General features: G+C 35.8%; 1 protein-coding gene across 1 annotated transcript in view; it reads left to right on the forward strand.

The window, feature by feature from the left end:
* Positions 1 to 24272, forward strand: part of APLF (aprataxin and PNKP like factor) — an 82875-nt gene that overhangs the window by 48552 nt on the left and 10051 nt on the right. The window contains exons 7-9 of the mRNA XM_049651561.1: positions 3198 to 3556; positions 4208 to 4333; positions 22593 to 22639. Of these exons, the coding sequence (XP_049507518.1) occupies positions 3198 to 3556; positions 4208 to 4333; positions 22593 to 22639 (532 nt within the window). The remainder of the gene's footprint in view (positions 1 to 3197; positions 3557 to 4207; positions 4334 to 22592; positions 22640 to 24272) is intronic.

The raw sequence follows: 24272 nt of genomic DNA on the forward strand, positions 1-24272 counted from the left end.
AGAGAAGGAGAGAGAGAGAGAGAGAGAGAAAGAGAAAGAGAAAGAGAAAGAGAAAGAGAGAATCCCAAGTAGGCTCTGCACTGTCAGCACAGAGCCCAATGTAGCACTCAAACTCATGAAGTGTGAGATCATAACCTGAGCTGAAATAAAGAGTTAGATGTTTAACCGATTGAGCCACCCAGGTGCCGCTGGAGGCTGGGATTTTTGAATCCTTAGTATGTGGGTGCTAATAAGACTAATGCAGGACTTTTAAGGCAGCTTAATACAGACATTCTTTCCAAGGGTAGCAAATTACCTCAATGAACTTGAATTGGTAAGAAGTTCTTTATCCTGTCTCTTCTGGTACATTAAAACTTCAGATGGTTTAGGGGCAAGGGAGGGCATGCTGGATTAACAAGACTATTTTAATAGCCTTAATAGTACATTCCAACCACCTCCCAGTCCAAGATCACCTTACACTAACTCCATGCTCCTTGATCCCTGAGGCCTCTAGTGTATATTTTTATAGCAAAGGGAACCTGGGTTCTCTATCATGAATCTTCAGCCTCCCACATTTCATTCTTCATATTTTCATCAAATCTAAGAAATAAGCAGTGTGGGTTCTTATAACACATGGACCTCTCTGCCTTTCTTCTGCTTCTTCCAAGTACAGAGTACCTTCCATCTTTCCTATCCCCTCCCCCGCCAGTTCAGTGACTCTGGCTCCTGAGCTCTGTAACTGGCACAGGTTGAATTTGTGTCTCAGCAAACTTACAAATTACTGCATGTAATGGATTTTGGGGATCATTTATAAATAATTGAAATCATGAATGTTAAATTCTTGAATGCCAAAAGTCTACTGAGTATCAATATTTCATGAAGTTCCATAAAGAACATTATGAATTCCAGCTTTTGTGCCTCTTCAAATATATTTGAGAACACCTGATCCATAGTATTGATATCTGTGTCTTTATCACTCCTTTTTCTTTTAGAATAAATTATCATGTTAAACTTATTCTTTGTGAAGATTTAAGAAACAGTGGGGACAGTTGAAATAATGTTAAACATTTCATATCTTATATTTCATTTTCTTTGGTTTGTTTTTTATTTTTTAAATGGCAAAAAATACATGCTATTGTCAAAAAATAGAATGTCAGAGCATGTGGAGTATAAAGTGAAAATCTTGATTTGCCTTATCCTTCAGTCCCATTGGCCTTACTAATATTTTGGTTTGTATCCTTCTAAACCTTTTATTTGGATTTGTACAAGTAAGTATACACATAGGTATATAGGGTTTTTTTTTAAAGCTAAATGGAATCATAACTATATATATATGTGTGTGTGTGTGTGTGTGTGTGTGTACATATATTTAATTTTTAATTTAAAAATCCTTAGATACATATATAGAGAGATCTATTCATTTTCCACCTCTGCACGGTGTTTCATGGTAAAAATGGATTCTAATTTATTTAACTACTTCCCCAGTTGTGTCCTTTTTTTTCCCTATCATGACTGACAGGATGTTGAGTGGGATTTTTTCCCCTCTATCATCTGAGAACTGCTGCTGAGGCCCAGAGCTGGGGACAAAAGTACTAAGTGTAGGTATCTCATGTTTGAAAGGAGCCCCCAGCAGTGGTAGCCAGGCCTTTCCTTGTGAAGCTTATTGAAAGATTTGAGAAGTGTCCACTACCCAACCCCCAGGCTTTATACAAACAGAACTGAGAGGCCAGAAAATTTTAAGATTTAGGGAGTGCTGTGTTTGTAGGGAGACGTTATGTTCTCTCTTTTGAAAACCCAAAGTGCAGGAGAATTCATTGTGGAATTTAGAGATGCCAACAGGGAATAAGAGACTGGCATTTTATTGAACATCTGCTAACCTGCCCTGCTTCTACTTAAACGGGGAGAAAGAAAATTGGTGAGTTGACCCAGTGGGGAACTGCCAAGTGGGGAGGTGGGGCAGGATTGCCCCATTCCCACCCCAGAGTTCTAGTCTCTGGCATTTGTCAGTTGGTCCTGTACTGGAGGGAGAGGAGATTGGGTTGTAACTGAGCAGCTTGGGAGAAAAGAGTGTGTGTTATAGACAGGTGTGGCATGAATGCCACCAGCTGAGGGTCAGCTCCAAGAGGTACCCAAACAATTGCCTTTCCCATGGGTTGTTTATTATTATACAAGAAACATAAGAACTAGGTTCCTTTTGCAAGGTCTTTAGTCAGTTTGGATTGCATTTTAAAGTTACATACTATGTTTCTTAAAAAAGAAAAGACTATCAAAACATTTAAGTAATTAGTCCCAAAAAAGTCATGCTAATTAGTATCTTCTCAGGAAATTTGAGCCATTGGCTATTAAGTAATATTAAAACCAGCTTTCTCCAGATGGCAGGCCAGCATACATGAGTCCTTGGTTATAAATTGGTGTGAACCTTCATATATACCTGTTATGTTGTCATCACATCCTAGAAGTGGTTACCAGCAAGACCGAAGTTTATCTGACAATGTTTCCACTCCACAGGATGTATAAGTAATTAAAAAGTTGTTTTTAATAGGATATGACTAGGTTTAATGTTCCTGGTGGTAAGTACAGATTAAAAAGGTTCTGCAGTGCTAATGAGAATATTTACTTGGTTCAAAACACCCTTTGGTTAAACTGAAACTTTTGTTCAGACCACTTCAAGGGAGTCATATTTATTTTCTGAGTCTTTCATGACACACCTTCATACCAATTTTTCTGTGAGGGAGGAGCAGTTTTATTTTAGCTAAAGGAAAAAAGTCATGATTATATTTAGAGGGCAGAAATAAAGTATTGCAATAACTTAGAAATTATAAAGACAGTTCAAGTTAAGAGCATGACACATTATTGAATGGGGAATTTAAAAGACTAGTAGTTTTGGGGGGAAAGATTATGTTCAATTGGAAGCAAAGTTGTATTTTCTTATGTTTCATTTGTATTTTTCTGGTTATTTTTCAGTGAATGTTTGACATAATTGTAAAGGTTTGATACAGCTGTATATTCCTTTTCTAATAACTGTAGATTGTTTTAAAGCTACCAAATTAGAGACATGGAAAACAGCATTTTAAATAATTTTAAAATGTGAATCTTGAAGTTTAAAAAATATAATATTGAATGAATCTTGCAATTTCATGCCTTTTATTAAGTTTACATATTTCTTTTAAAGTACGTTTCATTTATTTCTAGTATCTTCTTTCTGATTTACCTTGTAGGAAATGCCGCAGTCATCTTCTGCAATCATATTAAATAATGCAGAAGTAAATAATAAGAAGGCTAATACACAAAGAAGTGAAATCCCAATAGAGGAACGTGGTAAGGTTCCTGAACATAAGATTATTATGAAAGGAACACGAGGTAAAGAAGGCAAGATAAAGAAGGCAAGTTCTGAGGGTTACTTGACTGCCCAGGACAAGTCCTTCCACGAGGAGTCTCAAGGATCTCCTCCTGAGTCCAGTTCTGATCTCTCCAATCCTGAAACTTTGCATGCAAAGGCAACTGATTCAGTTCCACAAGGTTCTGAAGAAAACAAGATCAAGAGGACATCCTGTATGTATGGGGCAAACTGCTACAGGTAAAATGAAATTACAGGTAGCACGAAATTCTGTTGTTTCCATAGCATGTAGCTATGTGGTACGTGTGTGTTAAAAGCCTAATAAAATACATTGGCCTAAAGTTTAGGAGCTTTATCATGTTTCTACTGGTTTGCACTGTCTCAGTATTCATTCCTGCAAATCCTGCTAGAGACTTTCAAGATACTGTGAGGGAATTAAATGTTTCCTATGTAGACATGCTGATTAATGCAAGGACATGAACTAGGCAGTCCAGACTTGAGAATTTAATCACCTGGACCTAAACACTTGCTTATGTAATGTCTTATTTAGATATTAGAAAGATGACTTCATAAACAGTTGTAGTATATAATGTAACTATCGAGAATTGTAAGTTGTGTTTAAGGCATTCTGCTGGTGCTTTTTTCTTTATATTTTTCTACTTGTGTTTGTGAATCACCATGATACTTTGTTTTGGGACCAGGAGAGCTCTGTACTGAGTAGATGTCATGAGTTTTGTTTTTAACAATGTAGCTCATTGATTCAATTTCTGGAATAATTAGATGTGTATTGCTTGGTTTCCTGCCATATCTTACAAATTATTTTTTGTAGTATATCTAGAACTCTAGTACACCCTATTAATTATTTTTTCTGTATATTTGCCACCCTCCTAGGAAGAATCCTGTCCATTTTCAACACTTCAGTCACCCTGGAGATAGTGATTATGGAGGCATACAGGTCACGTGTCAAGATGAGGCTGATGAGCGGCCTGAATGTCCCTATGGAGCATCTTGCTATAGGTATGTACACTTGAAATGTTAGCTGTATTCCTTTTCTCCTTAATCTCTGTTCTATGTTCAGAAGCAATTGCAGACAACTTCTCACTTCAAGCCTTTTACTCTTTAAACGTCCATAGATAGCAGCTTTTCATTTTGTTCAAAAGTAGGATTATAATGTTTCTTTTAGATAAACATAAATTGTTGAAGTTATTAACCTAGTAAGTGCCTGAATTTGTTCCTCATTTCTAACTTTCCAAAACGCAAATCAGGTATTTGAAAAGCTGTCGATGCTACCCCATTGTACACTCTATCCAGACTCCTTAGTGTGACATAAATCAATTCAGGATGTTATCTCTGCCTTCCTCAACTCCTGCCACTCCACCATTCTTGCCAACACAGGAAACTCGATCCTCATAGAAGAGTGCCTTCTTCTCTTTCCTTTCATAGCATCTTTTGCCTGTCTGTGTCATGCACAGTAGAATTTACCTTATGAGATTGCATTTGTTTCTTTACTGGAATGGCATCTCCTCCAGACAATAAGTTTCTCAACAGCAAGGACTATTTTATCCTTGTGTCTGCAACTTTGTTTAATGAATGAATGAACTAGAAATAAATCAAACTACCAAAGAAAGTAGTAGTGATTCCAATCTTAGAGAGCTTTAATTCCAAACAGCTATCTTTCTTAGATAAATTTGGAACAGTTTACAGAACCTACAGTTCTATTTGAAGTTGTTACTGTTTCTATGATTGTGGTTTTCAGTTGGAATGCAGGATAATCCTCTGAGGCTAGAAAGAAAAATCAGAAAGCTTATGCCTTATTATTTGAAAATTGCTTTGTTTCATTCCAGCAGAACATCTTGCAGACCTCTGCATATGCAGGTGACATATTTATGAAGAGGGGCATTGCAGGCATTGATAAAAGTATGACAGTTTAAAATTAAGTTTATTGCGATAAGGGTATCTATTTAGAGAGAGAAAATTGGAATCCTAATTCACACCATAGTCAAAAACTGGATTCCAGATGGATCATAGAACTAAAACGTGAAAGAAAAAAACAATAAAGCTTTAAAGATATGTGTAAGAACATTATTTCATAGTCCCAGACTAGGAATTGTTTTCTAGAACAAGATAAAAAAGCAATAACTAAAATGGAAGACATTTAATTATTTGACTACATTAAAATTAAGATTTTTTTTTATACATCAGTAGACACTATTAAGTGAAGATAAGCTACAAAATGAGAAAAAAAAAATTGCAACCACATAATTGATAGTTGGTGTATATCCAGAGTACAGAAAGAGGACTTAACCAATTGCTACTGTTTTTCTCTTAGTGACATGTACAGGCTTTTTGTCCAAAAGGAAATCCAAATAGTGAATAAACTTATGAAAAAGTACTCAGTATCATTATTAATTAGGGAAATTTCACACAAGCATGTACACACATGTGCATACATGCCCACACAGACACACACACACACCCTTGAAGTAACTAATTCCTTGCTCCCTTTTATTCATTCAACAGATATTTCCCAAAGAATCATTAAATGCCAAGTACTGATGAAACAATGTTGAGTGAGATGACTTGTAGAAGAAATGTGTGTCTGTCTGTCTGACTATCTATCTGTCTTTAGAATAAAATACCTTTCACAGCTCATGGTGCCATGGTGATATTCCTTTTCCTTTTTAGGGAACTTTAGGGAATATTTTAGGGAACTTTTGTAATATAGAATTTTATTCATATCCATAAGTGGGGGAAATGTAGAACAAGTTCCAATGAAGCCATAATTTATTTTCAAGTATTCGCCAATATTGTTGCCTCTATACTTCCCTCTCCTCCACCTGCTATCCCTACCCCTAGATTATTTTGAAGTTAATCCTTGATGTTGTATCTTTTCATCCCATTTTATTCATAGGTATCTTAGGGTATATCACTAAAAGATAAAGACTTTATAAAAATGTACTACAACACCATTATTAAATAAATATCATTTAGATCCTATCAGGTATCCCAGTTCTCTTATAGTCTGTCTCACTCTCTCTCTCTCTCTCTTTTTTTCTTCTTTGATTTAGGAGCTAGTTAAGGTCCATATATGGCGAAAGGCAGCCGTGTTTCTTAAGTTATTTAATCAATACGTTCCTCTTCCTTTTTTTTCCTTGAATGTATTTGTTGAAGAAAGCTAACCATTTTTTCTTAGGAGTGTCTGATTGTCTGGATTTTGCTGACTGCATTACCAAATTGTCATTTATTATGTTTTCCTGTATTTCCTAATAATTGGTATTTAGAGCTAGAGACTTGATCAGATATCAGTTCTAAAAATTGTAAAAGTTGCCTGGTCCTATGAATATCATGTCCCTCTTAGTCTCTAAAATGCTTCTTGCTATAAAGTCTCCTTTGTCTAATACTTACAAATGTTTAGGGGTTGCTCTTGATATACTATTATTATTAATTTATAATTTAGTTTTGTTGTGGTCATACATTTTTTAGAATTTATAATGTATTGAAATTTGGTTTTGGCTCAGCATATGGTCTGTTTTTGTTGAACATATTATGTGCACTTATATATGCTGTGATTTGGGGGAATAAGGTTCTGTAAGTGTCAATTTGGACAGGTAGTTATAGTGTTGTTCATGTATTTATTATCTTTGCTGATTTTTTTCTGTAGTTGTTCTATCAGTTACTGAGAAAAGGATGTGAGAATCTCCACTGTAATTGTGGGTTTGTCTACTTCTTCTCTTAATTCTGTCAGTTTTAATTAATGTACCACCTGTGGTCTGTCCTCAGTGGAAAAGCCATAAAAATGGGAAACTCACTCAAGCTGCTCCCTTTTTCCATGTATTGACTCCCCTCTGCTTTTGGTAGCTTTCCATTGGCTTAAGATTATGGTTTGTTTGTTTTTTTTTAAGGTTATTTATTTAATTTTGGAGAGAGAGACAGAAAGAGAGAGAGCACGAGCAAGTGAGGGAAAGGAAGAGAGAGGGGGAAAAAGAGAATTCCAAGCAGACTCCATGCTGTCAGCACAGAACCCGACATGGGGCTCGAACCCATGAACCCTGAGATCATGACCTGAACTGAATTAAGAGTCGGACACTTAATTAACCAAACCACCCAGGCACCCCCAGATTATTGTTTTTATATTTTTAACAGAGTATAATTGTTACCTGCGGGAGGTTTAGTCTGATATGATCTCCTCTGTCATTACCAGAAGTAGAACTTCTATTTTGTGTAATATAATATAGCCACTCCAGCTTTCATTGCTTAGTGTTTGTGTGATGTCATTTGTCATCCTTCTACTTTCAACATGTGTCCTTATGTTTATTTACTTTTTATTTTATTTTTTACAAAATTTTTAATGTTTATTTATTTTTGAGAGACAGAGAGAGACAGAGCACGTGCAGAGAAGGGGCAGAGAGAGAGGGAGACACAGAATCAGAAACAGGCTCCAGGCTCTGAGCTGTCAGCACAGAGCCCAACACGGGGCTTGAACTCACGAACTGTGAGATCATGACCTGAGTCAAAGTCGGACACCTAACCAACTGAGCCACCCAGGTGCCCCCCTCTGTCCTTATATTTAAAGCCTGTCTCTTGCAAATGACATATAATTGGTTCACTGGTTTTATTTTTAATCCAGTCTGACAGTCTGCTTTTTCAGTGGATTGCTTGTCCAATTACATTGAATACAGTTGCTGTGTGTGTGTGTGTGTGTGTGTGTGTGTGTGTGTGTGTGTGTTTTGAGAGGGAGAGAACACGCAAACGGGAGGGGCAGAGGGGGAGGGAGACAGAGACTCAAGCAGGCTCCTCACCCAGGGCAGAGCCCAACACATGGCTCAGTCACACAACAGTGAGATCATGACCTGAGCCCAAATCAAGACTTAGACGCTTAACTGACTGAGCCATCCAGGTGCCCCTAATTATAGATATTTTTAAGTTTAATTTTATCATTTCACTATTTGTTTTCTACTTGTCCCACATGTTCCTTGTTCCTTTATTCTTTTCCTGACCTCTTTTGGATTGATCAAGTGTTTTTCATTCCATTTTTTTCCTCCATTAACTTTTTAGTTCTATATTCTTTTTTTCTTTCTTCATTACTTACATTTGATTTTAATAGGCATCATTGACTTATTACAGTCTACTATACAGTTGGTTCTTTTACCACTTCCCAAAGAGAACAGTAATCCTACGAGTCAATTTAAATTCATTTACTTTCTCTTTTGCCCTTTTTGAAAAAATATTGCTGTCATATATTTCCACCTCTACATGTGTCAACTTGTAAGGCATTGCTATTATTTTCTTAAGTTTTAAGCATTAGCATTCACTTCCATTTATTGACGTATTTATCATTTTGGGTAGTCTTCATTTATTTCTGAAGTTTTATCTTTTTATCTGGGACAATTTTCTTAGTTGTAGGAACTTCTTTTCATATTTCTTTAGTGAAAATCTTATGGAAGAAGATTCTTTCAGCTTTGATGGGTCTGAAAATGTCCTGATTGATTGATTGTTTGATTGATGACTCTTCACTGGGTGTAGAATTTGACTTGACGGTTCTGTTTTCTTTCAGCACTTTGAAGATGTTGTTCCATTGACTCTTGCATCCATAGATTCTGTTAAAAGTTGATCAAGAGTCACATGTTCTACTGACTGAGCCACCCAGGTTCCCTTCATTGCTTTTACTTTCAACAGTTTAATAATGTGTTTCTAGATATGATTTTTTTTACATTTATCCTATTTGGGGTTCACTGAACTTTTTTGAAGGTTGATGTCTTCGTTAGTTTGAGGAGATTGCTTAGCTGTTACCTAGTTTCTCAGATATTACTCTGCCCCATTCTCTGTCCTGTCTCATTCTTCTACTCTAATTAAGCATGCCCCATATGTCTCTTATACATTGTTTTATTATTTCCATTCTTTTTTTTTTTTTTACACTTCTGTGCTTCAGATTGGATATTTGCTATTGATTGTCTTAGAGTTTAGTAATTCTCTCTTCTTTTGTGTCTAGTCTGCTAATAAACCTATCCAAAAAGTTCATAATTGCAGATATTGCATTTTGTGCATGTTATCTTTCATCAGTGAGGGCCCCCCTCTGTTTGGGTAGGAGCTAGTCATCTCTGTCCAGTTAGAGATTTAGATAAGTAATACCTAGGTTGATATTTTAATAAAACTCAGTCTGCCTTTGGTTTGTCCCTGTTCCTTTGGCATAACTTTTCTAGACTTTTGATGGAAAAGCAGGTTTCTGTCTTCTCAGCTCTGAAACTTCCCTTTGGAGATTTTGAGCTTAGCCAATTAGGCTACCACCACCCCATGCATCCTAAATTCTGACATGTTTCTTGAGGGGAGACTAGTTATGTGTTTGTTGCCAATCCCTTCTCCCTCGTGGGACTTTATCTGTGAAGCACAACATGAATTAGAGATTTCATTCTGCCTTTTTGAAGTTTCAGACACAGACCTTAAACCTCTCATACTTCCCAGGAACTTAGAAAATGTTTCTTAGGAAGAATCAGCCTTGGGGCGCCTGGGTGGCTCCTTCGGTTAAGCGTCCGACTTTGGCTCAGATCATGATCTCACACTCTGTGAGTTCGAGCCCTGCGTCAGGCTCTGTGCTGACAGCCCAGAGCCTGCTTCAGATTCTGTGTCTCCTTCTCTCTCTGCCCCTCCCCAGCTTGTGCTCTGTCTCTCTGTGTCTCTCAAAAAAAAAAAAAAAAAAAAAAAAAAAAAAAAGTTTATTTTTTTTTTAAAGAATAAATGATTCTTTTTTTTTTTTTTTTTTTAAAGAAAGAATCAGCCTTGTGTTTGGGGTTCTTTTAGTTTTCAAGGTGTCATGACAACCCTGTGAGGCCATGAAAAGCTCTACTCGTTTATCTTCTCTCAACTAGAGTGCCTCCAGGTGACTCAAATCTTATTATTCAGCCCACACTAAGAATTGGTAAAGACCTCTAGGGAATAAAACAGCCAGTGATTGTCAGATAACCTTGGAAGGGTTTTTTCTCTGTGGAATTTAAATAGTCCAAAATTCTCATTGTTCCCACAGTTCCCTCATAAAAATAATTTTTATAGTTTGTCAGTTTTTTCCTACTTCTTAAGAGTATTGGCCTGTGATGATGTTCTATATCCTTCTCAAAATCCAAATGTGCCTATTCTTGAGAAGAATGAACATAAAATACAAAACCTTCTTAAGAATAATCAAATGTCAAATACTGTCAAAAATAGTGTCAAAAATTGCTACCTTCATGTCATCGGTCTCTTTAAGAGAGGTCAGAGGAGAGAGTAGTCAAGAGAAAATACTCCAATGCCAGTGATCCACATATGCTAATAGAAACTTCCAGATCTATGTCTAAATATATTTATATATTCACAGAGTGTATTTTTTTCATCTGTTGAGCTGCTTGGTGTCTTGATTTAACTTAGAGATAAAATCTGAAGATTTTTTTTTCCCTTGTTAATTTTAATTACAGTACAGAGAGACTCTTGGAGAATGTTAGATCTGATTGCTTACTCTGACTACTATTTTACAAATAAGGGAATGGGAACTAAGAAAGGTTAAGTGAGTTACCTAAGACTCCAAAGCCAGTGAGATCAAAACCAAGTTTCTTTCTTCTCTCCTCTGCTCCAGCATTTCTCTTGGCATGGCCTGACTCCACCATTGTAATGCATAGCTTTCTAAAGTTTTAAGTAGACTCCACACCCAGCACATGACTTGAACTCACAACCCTGAGATCAAGACCTGAGCTGAGACCAAGAGTCGAACGCTTAACCAGTTGAGCCACCCAGGAGCCCCAGTAGTGGTTATGTTTTATTCAAATGGCAAAGTATTATTTTGGACTTGGAAAAAAAAAACTCCAGATAAGGTACTTTGAAGAAATTGTAAGTTTGTTGGATCAACAAAAATTTTTTGGATCACGCCTAGTTACTGAAGCATGATATATATTTATATACTTTTTCTGGTCACATTATTACTATTAGGCAAAAAGACGATGTAGTAAATATGTCATTTATCATAATATAACATCACTTTAGTTTTGCAATTTACTCTTTAACAGTCTTGATTTTCAGGAGTGTATCATTGTTAAGCTGTATACCATTTAGTGCTATTAAAAATGATTAAAGAAGACAAGTAGGTAATACAAACAAATTTTATTTAACACTTCATGAAGCAGATGGTCTCCATTCAGAGAACTACAAAATGGGTTGGAAGGTGGGAAGCTTTTAGAGGATAAAGAATAAAGAACAAGGAAGAGAAAAATTGAAAATATCTGATTGGCTGGGGCCACTTAGTCAACCTTATTTGAGGTGAGAAGAAACAAGGAAATAAGTATAGAGCCCAGACAGAGTTGGTATGGCATTTGGGGATTGGCAGACTGGATATATTGTGTTTGTGGTCAAGCAGAGCATTTATAGAGACATGAGCATTATCTAAATGTTGTTTTGCTGACGTGATACCTCAGGCAGGAGCGGCACCGTCTCAGGGCTCCTTACTTTTACAATGCTGGAATAGAAGCCTACTGTATCAGAATGATAAAATGTTCTAATTTAGTTTGCTTGAAAGCAAGTTTTTATGTAAATGCGTGCTAGATTTTTTCCTAGAGCCACAGAAGAAAAATATTGAAGTCTCACAGATCATAAAATAACCCACAAAAATCAGCCAGAAATTATTACATTTAGAAAATTATATATGTATGTTTTCTGAAAGTAGAGCTGTGATAAGCCTACATTTGGGAGATGAAATTTACAAGCTGAAACATCTTTGTTTGCTTTTCAATCTTTGAAAATTTGCCTTCACAAAACAGGATAAGAATTATCCTCAAGTAAAAACAATCAGTCTCTCAAGTGAAATACTAGGTTGATTTTTTTTTTCTTTTTGCTTTCTAGTTTTTCCTTCTAATTCCTTGAATGTGTGCAAGTCAGTTTCTCTTTCTGATATTCAACTGCATATAATACACTAAATAATCTTAGTGTATAAGGCTAAATAATATTAGTCTTATAATATTATGTCAGCTACCTAAAGTTATATGGTATTGTATTGTATTTCTAAGTATTGTTGTCTGCAGCCAAAGTTTTTATCATGATAGAGCAAATATGAAAACACCAAAATGTACATATATGGGTATATGTCATTTTCAACCATTTCTATCCCATGAGTAAAACAGAAAAACCAGTATGAATCACATATTAAATGCATACTACAGTAAAAATAAAGATTCCTAAAGCCTATATAAGAGGTTGATGTTTAAAAAAAGATATAGGGGCCCCTGGGTGGCTCAGTTAAGTGTTCGCCTTTTGATTTGGGCTCAGGTCATGAGCTCATGGTTCGTGAGTTGAGGCCCTGCATCAGGCTTTAGATAGTACAGAGCCTGCTTGGGATTCTCTCTCTCTCCCTCTCTCTCTGCCCCTTCCCCACTCGTGTGCTCTCTCTTGCTCTCTCTCTCTCAAAATAAATACACTTTAATAAATAGATAATTTAAAAAGATACTTAATTATTAAATTTTACTCTTTTCTAGACAACAGGCATTACTAAAATTTTGTTTGACATTCTACTTTTTTAAACCTCACAAAAAGAACTAGTTGATGTTGTTTTAAGTATCTTGCCCATTTAATCCGATTTATTCCTTTTGAGCTGTTTACTACAGTCTGTCAGAAGACTTGCTCAGTTTAATGTTTTTGATTAGGTTAAGGTACTTGTCTGAATTAGAACATTAGATACTTAATATCTAATATAACCTAGTGATTGCTGCGTCTGCCTCTGACACATTCATTTCCTCTGGTGTGTAATAGGATTTAATGCAGTGCATTATTCCTGTTCTCGTTTGTTAAATTAAGCACTAACCTTAGTGTGTGTGTACACACACACACACACACACACACACACAAATGAATAGAGTCCATCTTCAGTCAGTTTAGTACAAAACTGTAAAGTCAAACTCACATACATTAACTTAGATTTACAAAACTTAAGGCAGGTATGTATTATGCAAATGAAAAAGTCGGTGCCTTGTTTTTTGGAAGCCAATGACCTACTTCTAATTTTTAAAATTATAATACCTTCTAAGAGGGATGATGTAAAGAAGTGTATTAGTTATCAACTATAAGTGTTCTCATTGTAATGAATCTACAACATGATCTCTATAATTGAAAGAACACAGTGTTTTGCAACAAGCATAAATCATTGTTAAAAAAGTATATTTGAGGGGTGCCTGGGTGGTTCAGTCGGTTGAGCATCCGACTTCGGCTCATGTCATGATCTCACAGTTCATGAGTTCAAGCCCCACGTCGGGGCCTATGCTGACAGGTTGGAGCCTGGTGCCTGCTTTGGATTCTGTGTCTCTCTCTCTCTCTCTCTGCCCCTCCCCCACTCACAGTCTGTCTCTGTCCCTCAAAACCAAATAAACGTTAAAAAAAAAAAGTATATTTGATAGTAAATTCATTATCTTTTGTTATTTGCTAATCCAAATTTATAGGTATGCTCTAAAATTTCATTCTATCTCCTGTTTTTGAAAAGTGTCCCAAGTTATTGCAATATTACCTTAATTGATCATGTATGCAAACGTATGCTTTAAACTAGGAGATACTGATTTTGGGGAGTTGCTTCATAAAAATTAGGAATGTGTGTTTAGTGTAAATCCGTTATTATTTTATTTGAAGCAAAATGAATAGGTTTTAATAAGGAAAAACTCAGTTGTCTGGTAGTTGAGATTTCCAGAATCAATCATGTGAGACCCGTCAATCATTTTTAGTTAATAATCAAAGTTGATAGTGTCTTATCCACTTTTATAGGATCTGCACACAGAGGGAGTAACCTGTTATTGTTTGTGATGCTGGCAGTTCATTAATCATGTGTAAGAATATAATCTTAGAAGAAAGTATCTTAGACTAAATACACTGCTTAGCTGTGCAGTGTTACATAAGACATGGCTATACTTTTTTTTAAACTTCATTTAGAAGTAGCAGTAACCACATCAATTATATTTATGTAGCCTTGAAAAAATGTACTGGAATGTCTTCTGTGACTTTGTTTTTCTTGGTCCTTTATTTGAATATGCATCTATTTTCATAATAAGAAGTTTGATTACCTTTGTTATGTTTAGTGTTAATTGCACATATATAAGAATTTCAGAGTTCTTTTGGCACAGATAGTAAATTGTAATGATATTCAATTAACAAATTGGCTACTTTCTATTATCTCATGCTGGTTACTCTCTTTTTTTGTTTAATGAAGACTGTATTTGGTAACTCTTTTTTTTTTTCCCTAAATTTTGAGACTTGATATTTGGTAACATAGGATTCATGTTTTTGCTTTAGGTTTTAAAATAGATGGTGGCTTTCAAAAATGCAAGATAAATTATTTTGTAATGAAAACAAAAATAATAGTATGATCACTTATTGAGCAAATATTGAGCATCCGATGTACTAGTCACTATTGTAGAAGCTGATGTAAAATAGTACTTCAGGTTCATTTAAAATTTTTGGTATTAAGTTACCAAATCTTTGGAAGTAAACAAAAATAAACAGTATTATTCTGTTTTTGTTACTGTTGCCTAGTTAATCTTTAGGTATTGCATACGGTGGAGAGATAATGGGTTTTTAAGTCGGCAGACTTAGGTTGTAGATGGTTATGCTAACTCTGTGGCATAACTTTGCATGTCATTTGATTTTCCTGGGCTTCAACTTCTCATGAAAACATGGAAAACACAGAGGTTGGATCATTTGTATTCTGGGGTCCTGCACTCAGTAGTGGGGTTATCCAGAAGACAGAGCAATTTATTCATATTCATAAAGCCAGACCAGTTATATTCCTGGCTGCTCTTCCTTAACCTTCTTTGCTGTCTCTTCTTTTCCCTACCTGTAATTATCACAGGGCCACAGGGCTCGGTTCTCTGATTGCAACCCTTCTGTATTCTGTTCTTACTCCTGAGAAGATCTAATTCAATTTAATGACACCAGACTCACACTTTGGTAATTCAAACTTACTACATCTGAAACAGAACGGTTGATTTTTATCATTAGTAAACAACTCTTCCCCAAGTGTTCACCTGTGTAAATGACTTCACCATTCACACAGTATTTAGGCCTCAAACCTAAAAGCAGCCTTGATGCTTCTCTTTCCTTCACATGACTCATTCAGTCCATCAGTGGTTTTTGCCATTTCAGCCTTGAAAACATATTAAGACCGTGACCATTTCTTACTTCCCCTACCTCTACTATTTGAGTCATAACCACCATCATCTCTTACCTGAACTACTGCAATAGCTTCTTAACAGATACCCCTGTTTCTCCTCCTGACCTCCAATAGTTCATTTTCCAAGCAACCAGAGTAATTCTCTAAAATTAAGTCCTGTCATGTTTTCGTACTCAAAATCTCCCAATACTTTCCCACAAAACTCTTTATCATAGCTTACAAGCCCTTCTCTGACTTCATTTCCTGCTGTTTTCTTTCTCACCCATTCTCTTTGAGCTACACAAATCTGTGTGTTTTTCCAGATATCCTAGCTTGTTTCCTACCTCAGGGCCTTAGCAAATTTACAGGCATTTTCTATTTCCTCTTCCTAGAGTGTTCTTCCTTCCGATATGTATCAAATACCAATATCATAAAAAGCAAAATTTTTTTTCGACAATGTGTATTTTAAAATATAACAGCTCCTTAAACCCAGTGTGGTTATGGGTCTATAGTTTTAGGTGTAGAAATTAAAGATTACCATTAATAATTAATAATAATAAAAAAAATCAACTCAGAGCCTCAGGATTTTGAGGCCTGCTAAGTTACAGAAAATGCCATTTGTGAATAAGATGCATGTAAATCTTTTATGAATGAACTCTAAGTATTTCCATTCATTATTAGGAAAAAGTCCTAGTGGAACTTGGCATTATTCTTGAAAGTTATTTCAGATGCTCAATATGTCCCCATGGAGCTGCACAGAATTGCCACTTAGCCTCAACCCAGGGTTGTATGAAAAAGACATTCTGCTTTGTTATGAAATGACTGATTTTTGAAAATGAGATATGCATAGGTAAGTGTTAGAAAATATTATATAAGTGTGAGAAGTATGGGGAAAATATTCAATCATAATAATATGTATTATTGAAAGCCAAATCAGGTATTTAGTATTAATTGTCAATTACTTTTACTAACACATAGAGTTTCCAAACATTGTTGGCTATCTAAAAGCAAAAGTAATTTCTATTTCTTGTTTTTAATTTTTAAAAAATGTTTATTTTTGAGAGAGAGAGAGAATGAGTGGGGGAGGGGCAGAGGGAGGGAGACAGAGGATCCAAAGCAGTCTTTGCACTCACAGCAGTGGGCTCAGTGTGGGGCTTGAACTCACAAACTGTGAGATCATGACCTGAGCCAGAAAGGTCGAATAATCACCCAGGCGCCCCGTTAATTTCTATTTCTATAAAAATAGCTGACACCTGGAATATGCTTAATAGCCTACAAGTGTTTATACATATATATACATATTTAACCCTTGGAACAAACCCGTGTGAGGTAAGCAGTATTATCCCTGCTTTACAGATGAGTAAATGATGGCTTGGTTTATAGGACTTGTCCTGAATCACATAACCAGTAAAAGGTATAGTTCAAATTCAAAATCAGCTCTTTTGATCCTGAAACCTGAACCCCTTTCATAGCAATGCCAGTGATCCAGCGTTTAACAAGCCAGGTCAGAACAGGTCCGAGACACATGGCATCCATTTCTTAAGCATTTGTGACTCTGTGTTCCTGTGTTCCTTGCACAGTTGATTGACCAGAGCTAAGTGTCTTATGCTGAGCAGTCGGTATCTCAGGAAACTGATTACAGTGGAGTCTGCTTAATATGATTGTTAGATTTTCATTGTTTCCTGGGGAAGTAATATGAATTGTTAATGGCAGGAAATTCTAACACATTGTAGGCTTAGGTTTGTACAAAAAGGTTCAGTGAGTACTTGGATTGTTAACTTTGTGTGAATGTAAAGCAGTTTCAGCACATTGACACTGTTTCCAACCTAATAGAATAGGCATTCTCTGGGATCTTTCCAGTAGAAAAACTGCCTTTCAAAACTGAGGTCTGAAAACATCAGGATCCATCGGTTAGGATTTATTTTAAAAAAAATTAAGTATGAACATGAACTGAAAAAACTTATCAGTTTAGAAATTGCTAGAAACTGCTTTTTGTATTCCAACCAATTAGAATTTTAAACTTCGATTTGTATTGCAAATGATTCTTTCACATTCTTTTCAACAATTATTGTCTTAAAATAATTTTTAAGTTTATTTATTTATTTATTTATTTTTTTAAATTTTTTTTTCAACGTTTTTTATTTATTTTTGGGACAGAGAGAGACAGAGCATGAACGGGGGAGGGGCAGAGAGAGAGGGAGACACAGAATCGGAAACAGGCTCCAGGCTCCGAGCCATCAGCCCAGAGCCTGACGCGGGGCTCGAACTCACGGACCGCGAGATCGTGACCTGGCTGAAGTCGGACGCCCAACCGACTGCGCCACCCAGGCGCCCCAAGTTTATTTATTTTGAGAGAGAGAGCATGTGCGTGCATGTGCATCAGTGGGGGAGGGGCAGAGAGAGACAGGAAGAGAGAGAGAATCCCAAGTAGGCTCTGCACCTTAAGTGAGTGAAGAGCCCGAACGGGGCTCCAAGCCATGAACCGTGAGATCATAATCACAGCCAAAATCAACAGTCGGACACTCAACTGACTGAGCCACCCTGGCACCCCTCAACAATTATTTTCTTAAGAAATAATAGTAAAGCTAGCAAAAACAAGTTTCTTTTTTTCTTATAAAATAGAAAAATATAAAATATTCCATCATTTTGGGAACTCATGTAAAAGCTTAATTAAAAAACTTTTTTCAAAGAAAAGAGTTGATTATATTCTAGTAGATAAATTTGTTAAGGTTACCGTTGAATGCCACCTTGTAGAAGGTGCTATAAAAGGTATCGAAAGGTATAAGAAAAACTCTGTGGCTTCCAGTGACTGATTTGATGGATGATAGAGATAAAACACACACGTGCACACACACACATTTGTGTTGAAAATTTAGATGACAACATAAGAAATTATGTAGTGAGTACCAAACAGTAGATATCTATGACATATTCTAGGGCTGTGTTCCAGTGATTATCGGCATTGCCTTTCTGAGGGAGGTGATTTTAACTTAGGCAATGTATACTTAGAATATTCTTGGCAAAAAGGCTGGGAGCAAGTATCTATCAATGGCAAAGAATCAAAAACTACTTCCCCAGAGTAGAAATGAAGGAAGGGTTGAGCTGCAGATAAAGGTTGGGACTGAGATTATGGGGCACCTTGAAGAAGAAGAGAATTTAAGAGTTTAACATTCAGAATACTTATTTTTTTAACATTTAAATTGCTACATAAACAAAACATGTCTAAAATTTGTTTTTATTTTGAGTATGTACTTTTGCATGTGATATACTATCTTTTCTTTCTCGGCTCATTTTCCTCCTGAAGTGTGTCTATTCTGAGAGTTATATTTATCATCAACGAAGAAAATATATTTGGAAATATATCCTAAAGTTCCTGAACAGGAAACTTTTGAACTTATCACAGAGGATAGTTTTTCTTTGTTTTCAAGATAGAGTTTGGCCTCTAAATGTGGAAGAGTATCAAATCAACTAGTTGCTTCTGGCCTCCATTGCAGTCTTACACTTGTCTTAAAATAGCAAGTTGTGTGAGAGGGTGGAAACTATTATCAGAGCCTCAAAGAAACATTTCTCTCTCTAAGGCAGATGAAAATCTGTCCATGGAGCTGAAAATCTTTTTTTTGTTTTCTGAGTACAAAGTTTCATAATACATTTTTCTGCTCTTTTTGGAATATATAAGTATTAAGCTTTTTTTTTTTTTTTTTTTTTTTTTTTTTTTTTTAGAAATCTTTCATTCTGAAATGGTTTGCCTAGGTAGTATGTAAGGTTAGATTATGTAGATGGGGTATATGAGTGCAATTATGGATGTGTTTCAGGATAATAGAGAAGACAGGGGGCGCCTGAGTGGTTCAGGGGATTGAGTGTCCAACTCTTGATTTTGGCTCAGGTCGTGATCTCATGGTTTATGGGATCGAGCCCTGCATTGGGCTCCATGCTGATGGCGCAGAGCCTGCTTGGGGTTCTCTCTCTCTCCCTCTCTCTGCCCCTCCCCTGCTTATGCGCTCACTCTCTCTCTCTCAAAATAAATAAAATAAACTTAAATAAAAAAGATAATAGAGAAGGGGAACCACCTTCTGCAAACTTGAGGTTGAATCACTACCTGCTCCCCACCCGCATCTGCCTTTTAAAAATGTTGTTTTCACTTTCAGTCTATCTGGCATTGACAACTGTTATCATCAGTCTTTTAACTGGTATTTGGTGCGTAAACTGTACTTGAGTCTCTGTCAAGTCCTTGGTTTCATTTCTGTACTTTTTTTATTTGAGTGTAATTGACACACAATGTTACATTAGTTTCAGGTATACAACCTAGTGATTCAACAAGTTTATATATGCTGACCACAGTGTAGTCGCCATCTGTCACCATCACTCTTACAGTATCATTGACTATATTCCTTATTTTGTGCCATTTATTCACATGACTTGTTCATTCTATAACTGGAAGCTCTCCTTCACCCATTTTTGTCCATCCCCCAGTTCCCTCCCCTCTGGTAACTGTCAGTTTGTTCCTGGTGTTTATAGGTCTGATTCTGATTTTGTTTGTTTATTCATTTGGTTTTTTTTTTTATTCCACGTGAGAGTGAAATCATATAGTATTTGTCTTTCTCTGTCTTATTTCACTTAGCATAATAGCCTCTAGGGCCATACATGTTATTTATTGCAAATGGCACAATTTCATCCATTTTTATGGCTGTGTAATATTCTGGTGTGTGTGTGTGTGTGTGTGTGTGTGTGTGTGTGTGTGTATGTGTGTGTGTGTATATATACGTATATACATATATATGTATATACGTATATATACACACACATATATATATACACACACACATATATATATGTATATATACACACACACACTACATCTTCCTTATCCATTTGTCTATCGATGGACTCTTAGGTTGCTTCCATATCTTGGCTATTGTAAAGAATGCTGCAGTAAACATATGGTGCATATATCCTTTGGAATTAGTGTTTTTCTTTCTTTGGGTAAATACCCAGTAGTGGAATTATTGGATCATATGGTATTTCTACTTTTAATTTTTTGATGAACCTCCATACCGTTTTGGAAGAGGCTCTGGTGGCAAACAATTAAGACTGTATTTAACTTTTTAATATTTCTTTTCTTAATTATTAAAGGCAAAGTGGGAAAAGACAGGACTGCTTAAGACCTGAAAAAAAAATACATTTTAAAAAGAAGGAGAGGAGTTCTTGGGTGGCTCAGTTGGTTGTGTCTGACTCTTGGTTTCGGCTTGGGTTATGATCTTGCAGTTTTGTGGGTTCAAGCCCTGTGTCAATCTCTGCACTGATGGCATGGAGCCTGCTTGGGATTCACTGTCTCCTCTGTCTCTCTGCCCCTCCCCTACTTGCACTGTCTCTCTCAAAATAAATAAATAAACTTTTAAAAAATTTTTTAAAAAAAGAAAAAGTTTTAAATCTCAAAAGACCATAAGTAGTAACAACAACGACAACAACAACAACAGCAGCAACAATGGAGCATCTGTGTAGAGGGTTAACATTTGAAGAATCTCGATGAAGGTATATGGAATTTCAGGGTACTAATCTTGCTACTTTTTAGTATGTTTGATATTTTTTTTCAAAACAAAAAGCTACCAGTGTGTTTAATTTTAACACACACATACACACACACACACACACACACACAGAGTTTTTAAAAGGTTACCCAAAATAATCTCAGATGACCAACGGTCTTTTTCTAGATTATTGATGAAGAATAATTTTGGTATTAATGTCCCTCATGTGTCTGTTCTTCCTCCCCTGACTTGTCCAGCATTAATTGAATTTTAATTCAGGCTGAATTAAACACGTCAGTAAGGAAAGGTCTTCCCACAAATCATCACAGCAGCTTTGTTCATTTGCACTTCTCTTCGCCGCATTTAAGTTGTCCAGTTTATTTCTCTCAACTTTGAAGTTTCTTTTCCATTAAAAGGTCACATTTGGGTTAATTATCCCAAATACACAGTCTTTTGTAGAATCTTTTTTCCACTTTTCAAAACTGTTGAGTTATGGCCCTAATTAACTGTGTGGTTGCAATCTTATACTGTATTAAATGCTATCCTAAAAAGAAGAGATATTAGCAATAAGCAATGTCACTGACACTTGACACAGAGACTGACATGCAATTAGTGCCCCATGACTATTTCTGGAACCAGTGATGGATGTGTCAATGGCTAACATTAATTACTTACAACTTATTGCGTCCTTAGACTAAGGACTTGCTCCGTATTCTTCATGAATTCTCACAACAGCTTCGTATGAGCGGTGCACCTCAGCACATACCTATTGTCAGTGTCCCCCAGCTCTCCCACATTAGCCCACCATAGAGAGGTACTCATCAAGCTGGTAATGATGGACCAGTTACTGCTTTGGATTTTGTGCTGCCTGGGCAGTTTATTAGCTAAATGCTATTTTATTCGCGTTTAGCTAATAAAATAATAGAAGAGATCATGAGTACGTATAATAAAAAATAGATATCCAAACAGTAGTTTCCGTTTGACTTTGGAATATGTCATATGAATTTCTCAATGCAAATTAATTTTTCTGTATCCTCATAACAACTGGAAATCTTTAGAGATATGACTTAAGTGCTTTGGTCTTTGGATTCAAGAAGAGCCTTAAAAGTATCCTCTTAGACATTACATGCATACACACATAGACACACATATTTGATACTTTGTGTTCTATGTTTTATACACTACTTTACATTATATTTTTATATATGATATATGGCATTGACATTTTAGAAATACAGTATTGTATTTTGGGAATATGATATGTTGTATTTTATTTGTCTTATACTGTTTTTCTCTAGTAAGTCTTGAGGTAAAAATTTTGGTTCACCAGGATATCTGCCCAGAAGATATTTCCCCAGAAATATGCTCAGCATGTAGTAGGCACTTATTAAATGTTATAATTAAAAAGCAGATGCTTCATACAACATAGTGACTATAGTTAACAACAATAACAAAAAAGCAAATGCTTTTCAATAAAACACTTATTGGGACCTAATTTTTATTTGTAGGTTAGTGAGTGTTCTAGTTTAATTTAAATAGTCTTTACTAATATTTAGTGATTGGAAAAATCTTATATTTGCCTTTTTTTTTTTGTTTGTTTGTTTTGCTTTAGGAAGAATCCCCAGCACAAGATAGAATATAGACATAGTACACATCCAGGTAAGTAATTTTACTTGAGTAAACTCAAAATGAAACTGTCAAATGATTCTCTTGTTGAACCTAGATGTAGTTTCCACTTATGTGAATTTTTTTTTATCTCTGCCTCCATGAATTTGCTGATTTTAATGATTTTTCTTAGATGAAAAATAGTGATAAATTTTTTATGTAGCAGAGGTTTTCTACAATCACTGCATAACAATGTATATGTATCCTTGTATCTGTTTTGATTCTTTTGTTTGCCAGTACCTGAAAACATGATCTCAAGCTAGCCCAAAGGGTAATGAGAACTTACTGACTTCTTTAAGTGAAAAATCCAGAAGTAGAGATGGATTTAGATAAGCTTTACTGCTTTGACTCATTAGTAATGTCAGTATTGTCACCAGTGACCCAATATCCTTTCATCATTCTGTCTTGAGAGGCGTCATTATTATCCTAAGACTGGCTCCTGTCCCAACGAAGGAACTATGTGCATCCTTATTCAGCACCCATGTTTATATGTAAGGAGAGAGAGAGGATGAATAACTTTAGCTCTCACTGTTCCTACGAAGAATCAGGAAATTTGCTTTTTTTTACTGGTTTAGATCACATTCTTACTCTTGGACCAATCACTATGACCACTGATTAGTTCGTACCATCCCTGGAACCAAGATAGGGTCACTGCAGGGATCCCCAACAGAAACTAAAGTTTTGGAAGAAGGAGAGGGAGGGAGGACAGATACCAGAGAAGCAATGATCAAGTGTCCTTCAGTCCTAGGTACAGCAGTTCTATTTTACCTTCTCTTTCCCCTGCTTCCAAACCCTAATATTTTTTACCTTTAACAGATTCTGGCTTCTTCATATCATTTATATAGTGCAGAGGCCAATTCAGCATACAGTATTTCTGCCCACAGAGTGAGAGAATAAAATGCATACTATACAGGCTATGACCCCATGCACTTGTGTGTGCGTAAACATAACCACCTTGTAACCAAGTGATGAAAATAATGAATTTCGCCATAAGAGAATTCCACTTGAAATTTCTCATTGAAACACACTTTCATGCTTTGGTACTCCAGACACAAATAACTCATTTTATCTGAGCTAATAGGGTATAGAGGTTATATGTTACACTTTTTTTTTTTTACTGGGGCTATATCTAGTGATATAGCATGTATGGTGGTTAAATGAACTTTCCTTCCAGGAGTCATGTAATGTATAGCAATTAGAGCTATATTTCACTGACAAAGTTTAACACTGTCCCATGAAAAGGCATTTGACACATCTGTATTTTTATAGAAATAGGAACCATTTTCCTAAAAGTTATCAATATGCATCAGATGGCATAGTTAAAAATATCTGAATTTTCTTTGAAAAGTCTCTTTGAATTATTATTAGAGAATCTTCTGGAGGAAGGCATATTTTTGCAACAGCTATAAGAAAAACTTTTCATTGGAAAGACAGTTTTTTTTTAAAGTATAGATAGTTTTATTTTTAATCTACTTTCAAGGGTTGTTACATGGCAATGTAGTCAGAACATTCCTCCTGTTCTAAAACTTACAAATTAGGTTGTCTGGAGTATTTCAAATATTAAATTGAATGTTGGGGGGTCTCATTGTATTTCTTAACTTAGAGATATTTAACACTGAATTCTAAC

Source organism: Panthera uncia, assembly GCF_023721935.1.
Source record: "Panthera uncia isolate 11264 chromosome A3 unlocalized genomic scaffold, Puncia_PCG_1.0 HiC_scaffold_11, whole genome shotgun sequence".
NCBI lineage: Eukaryota > Metazoa > Chordata > Mammalia > Carnivora > Felidae > Panthera > Panthera uncia.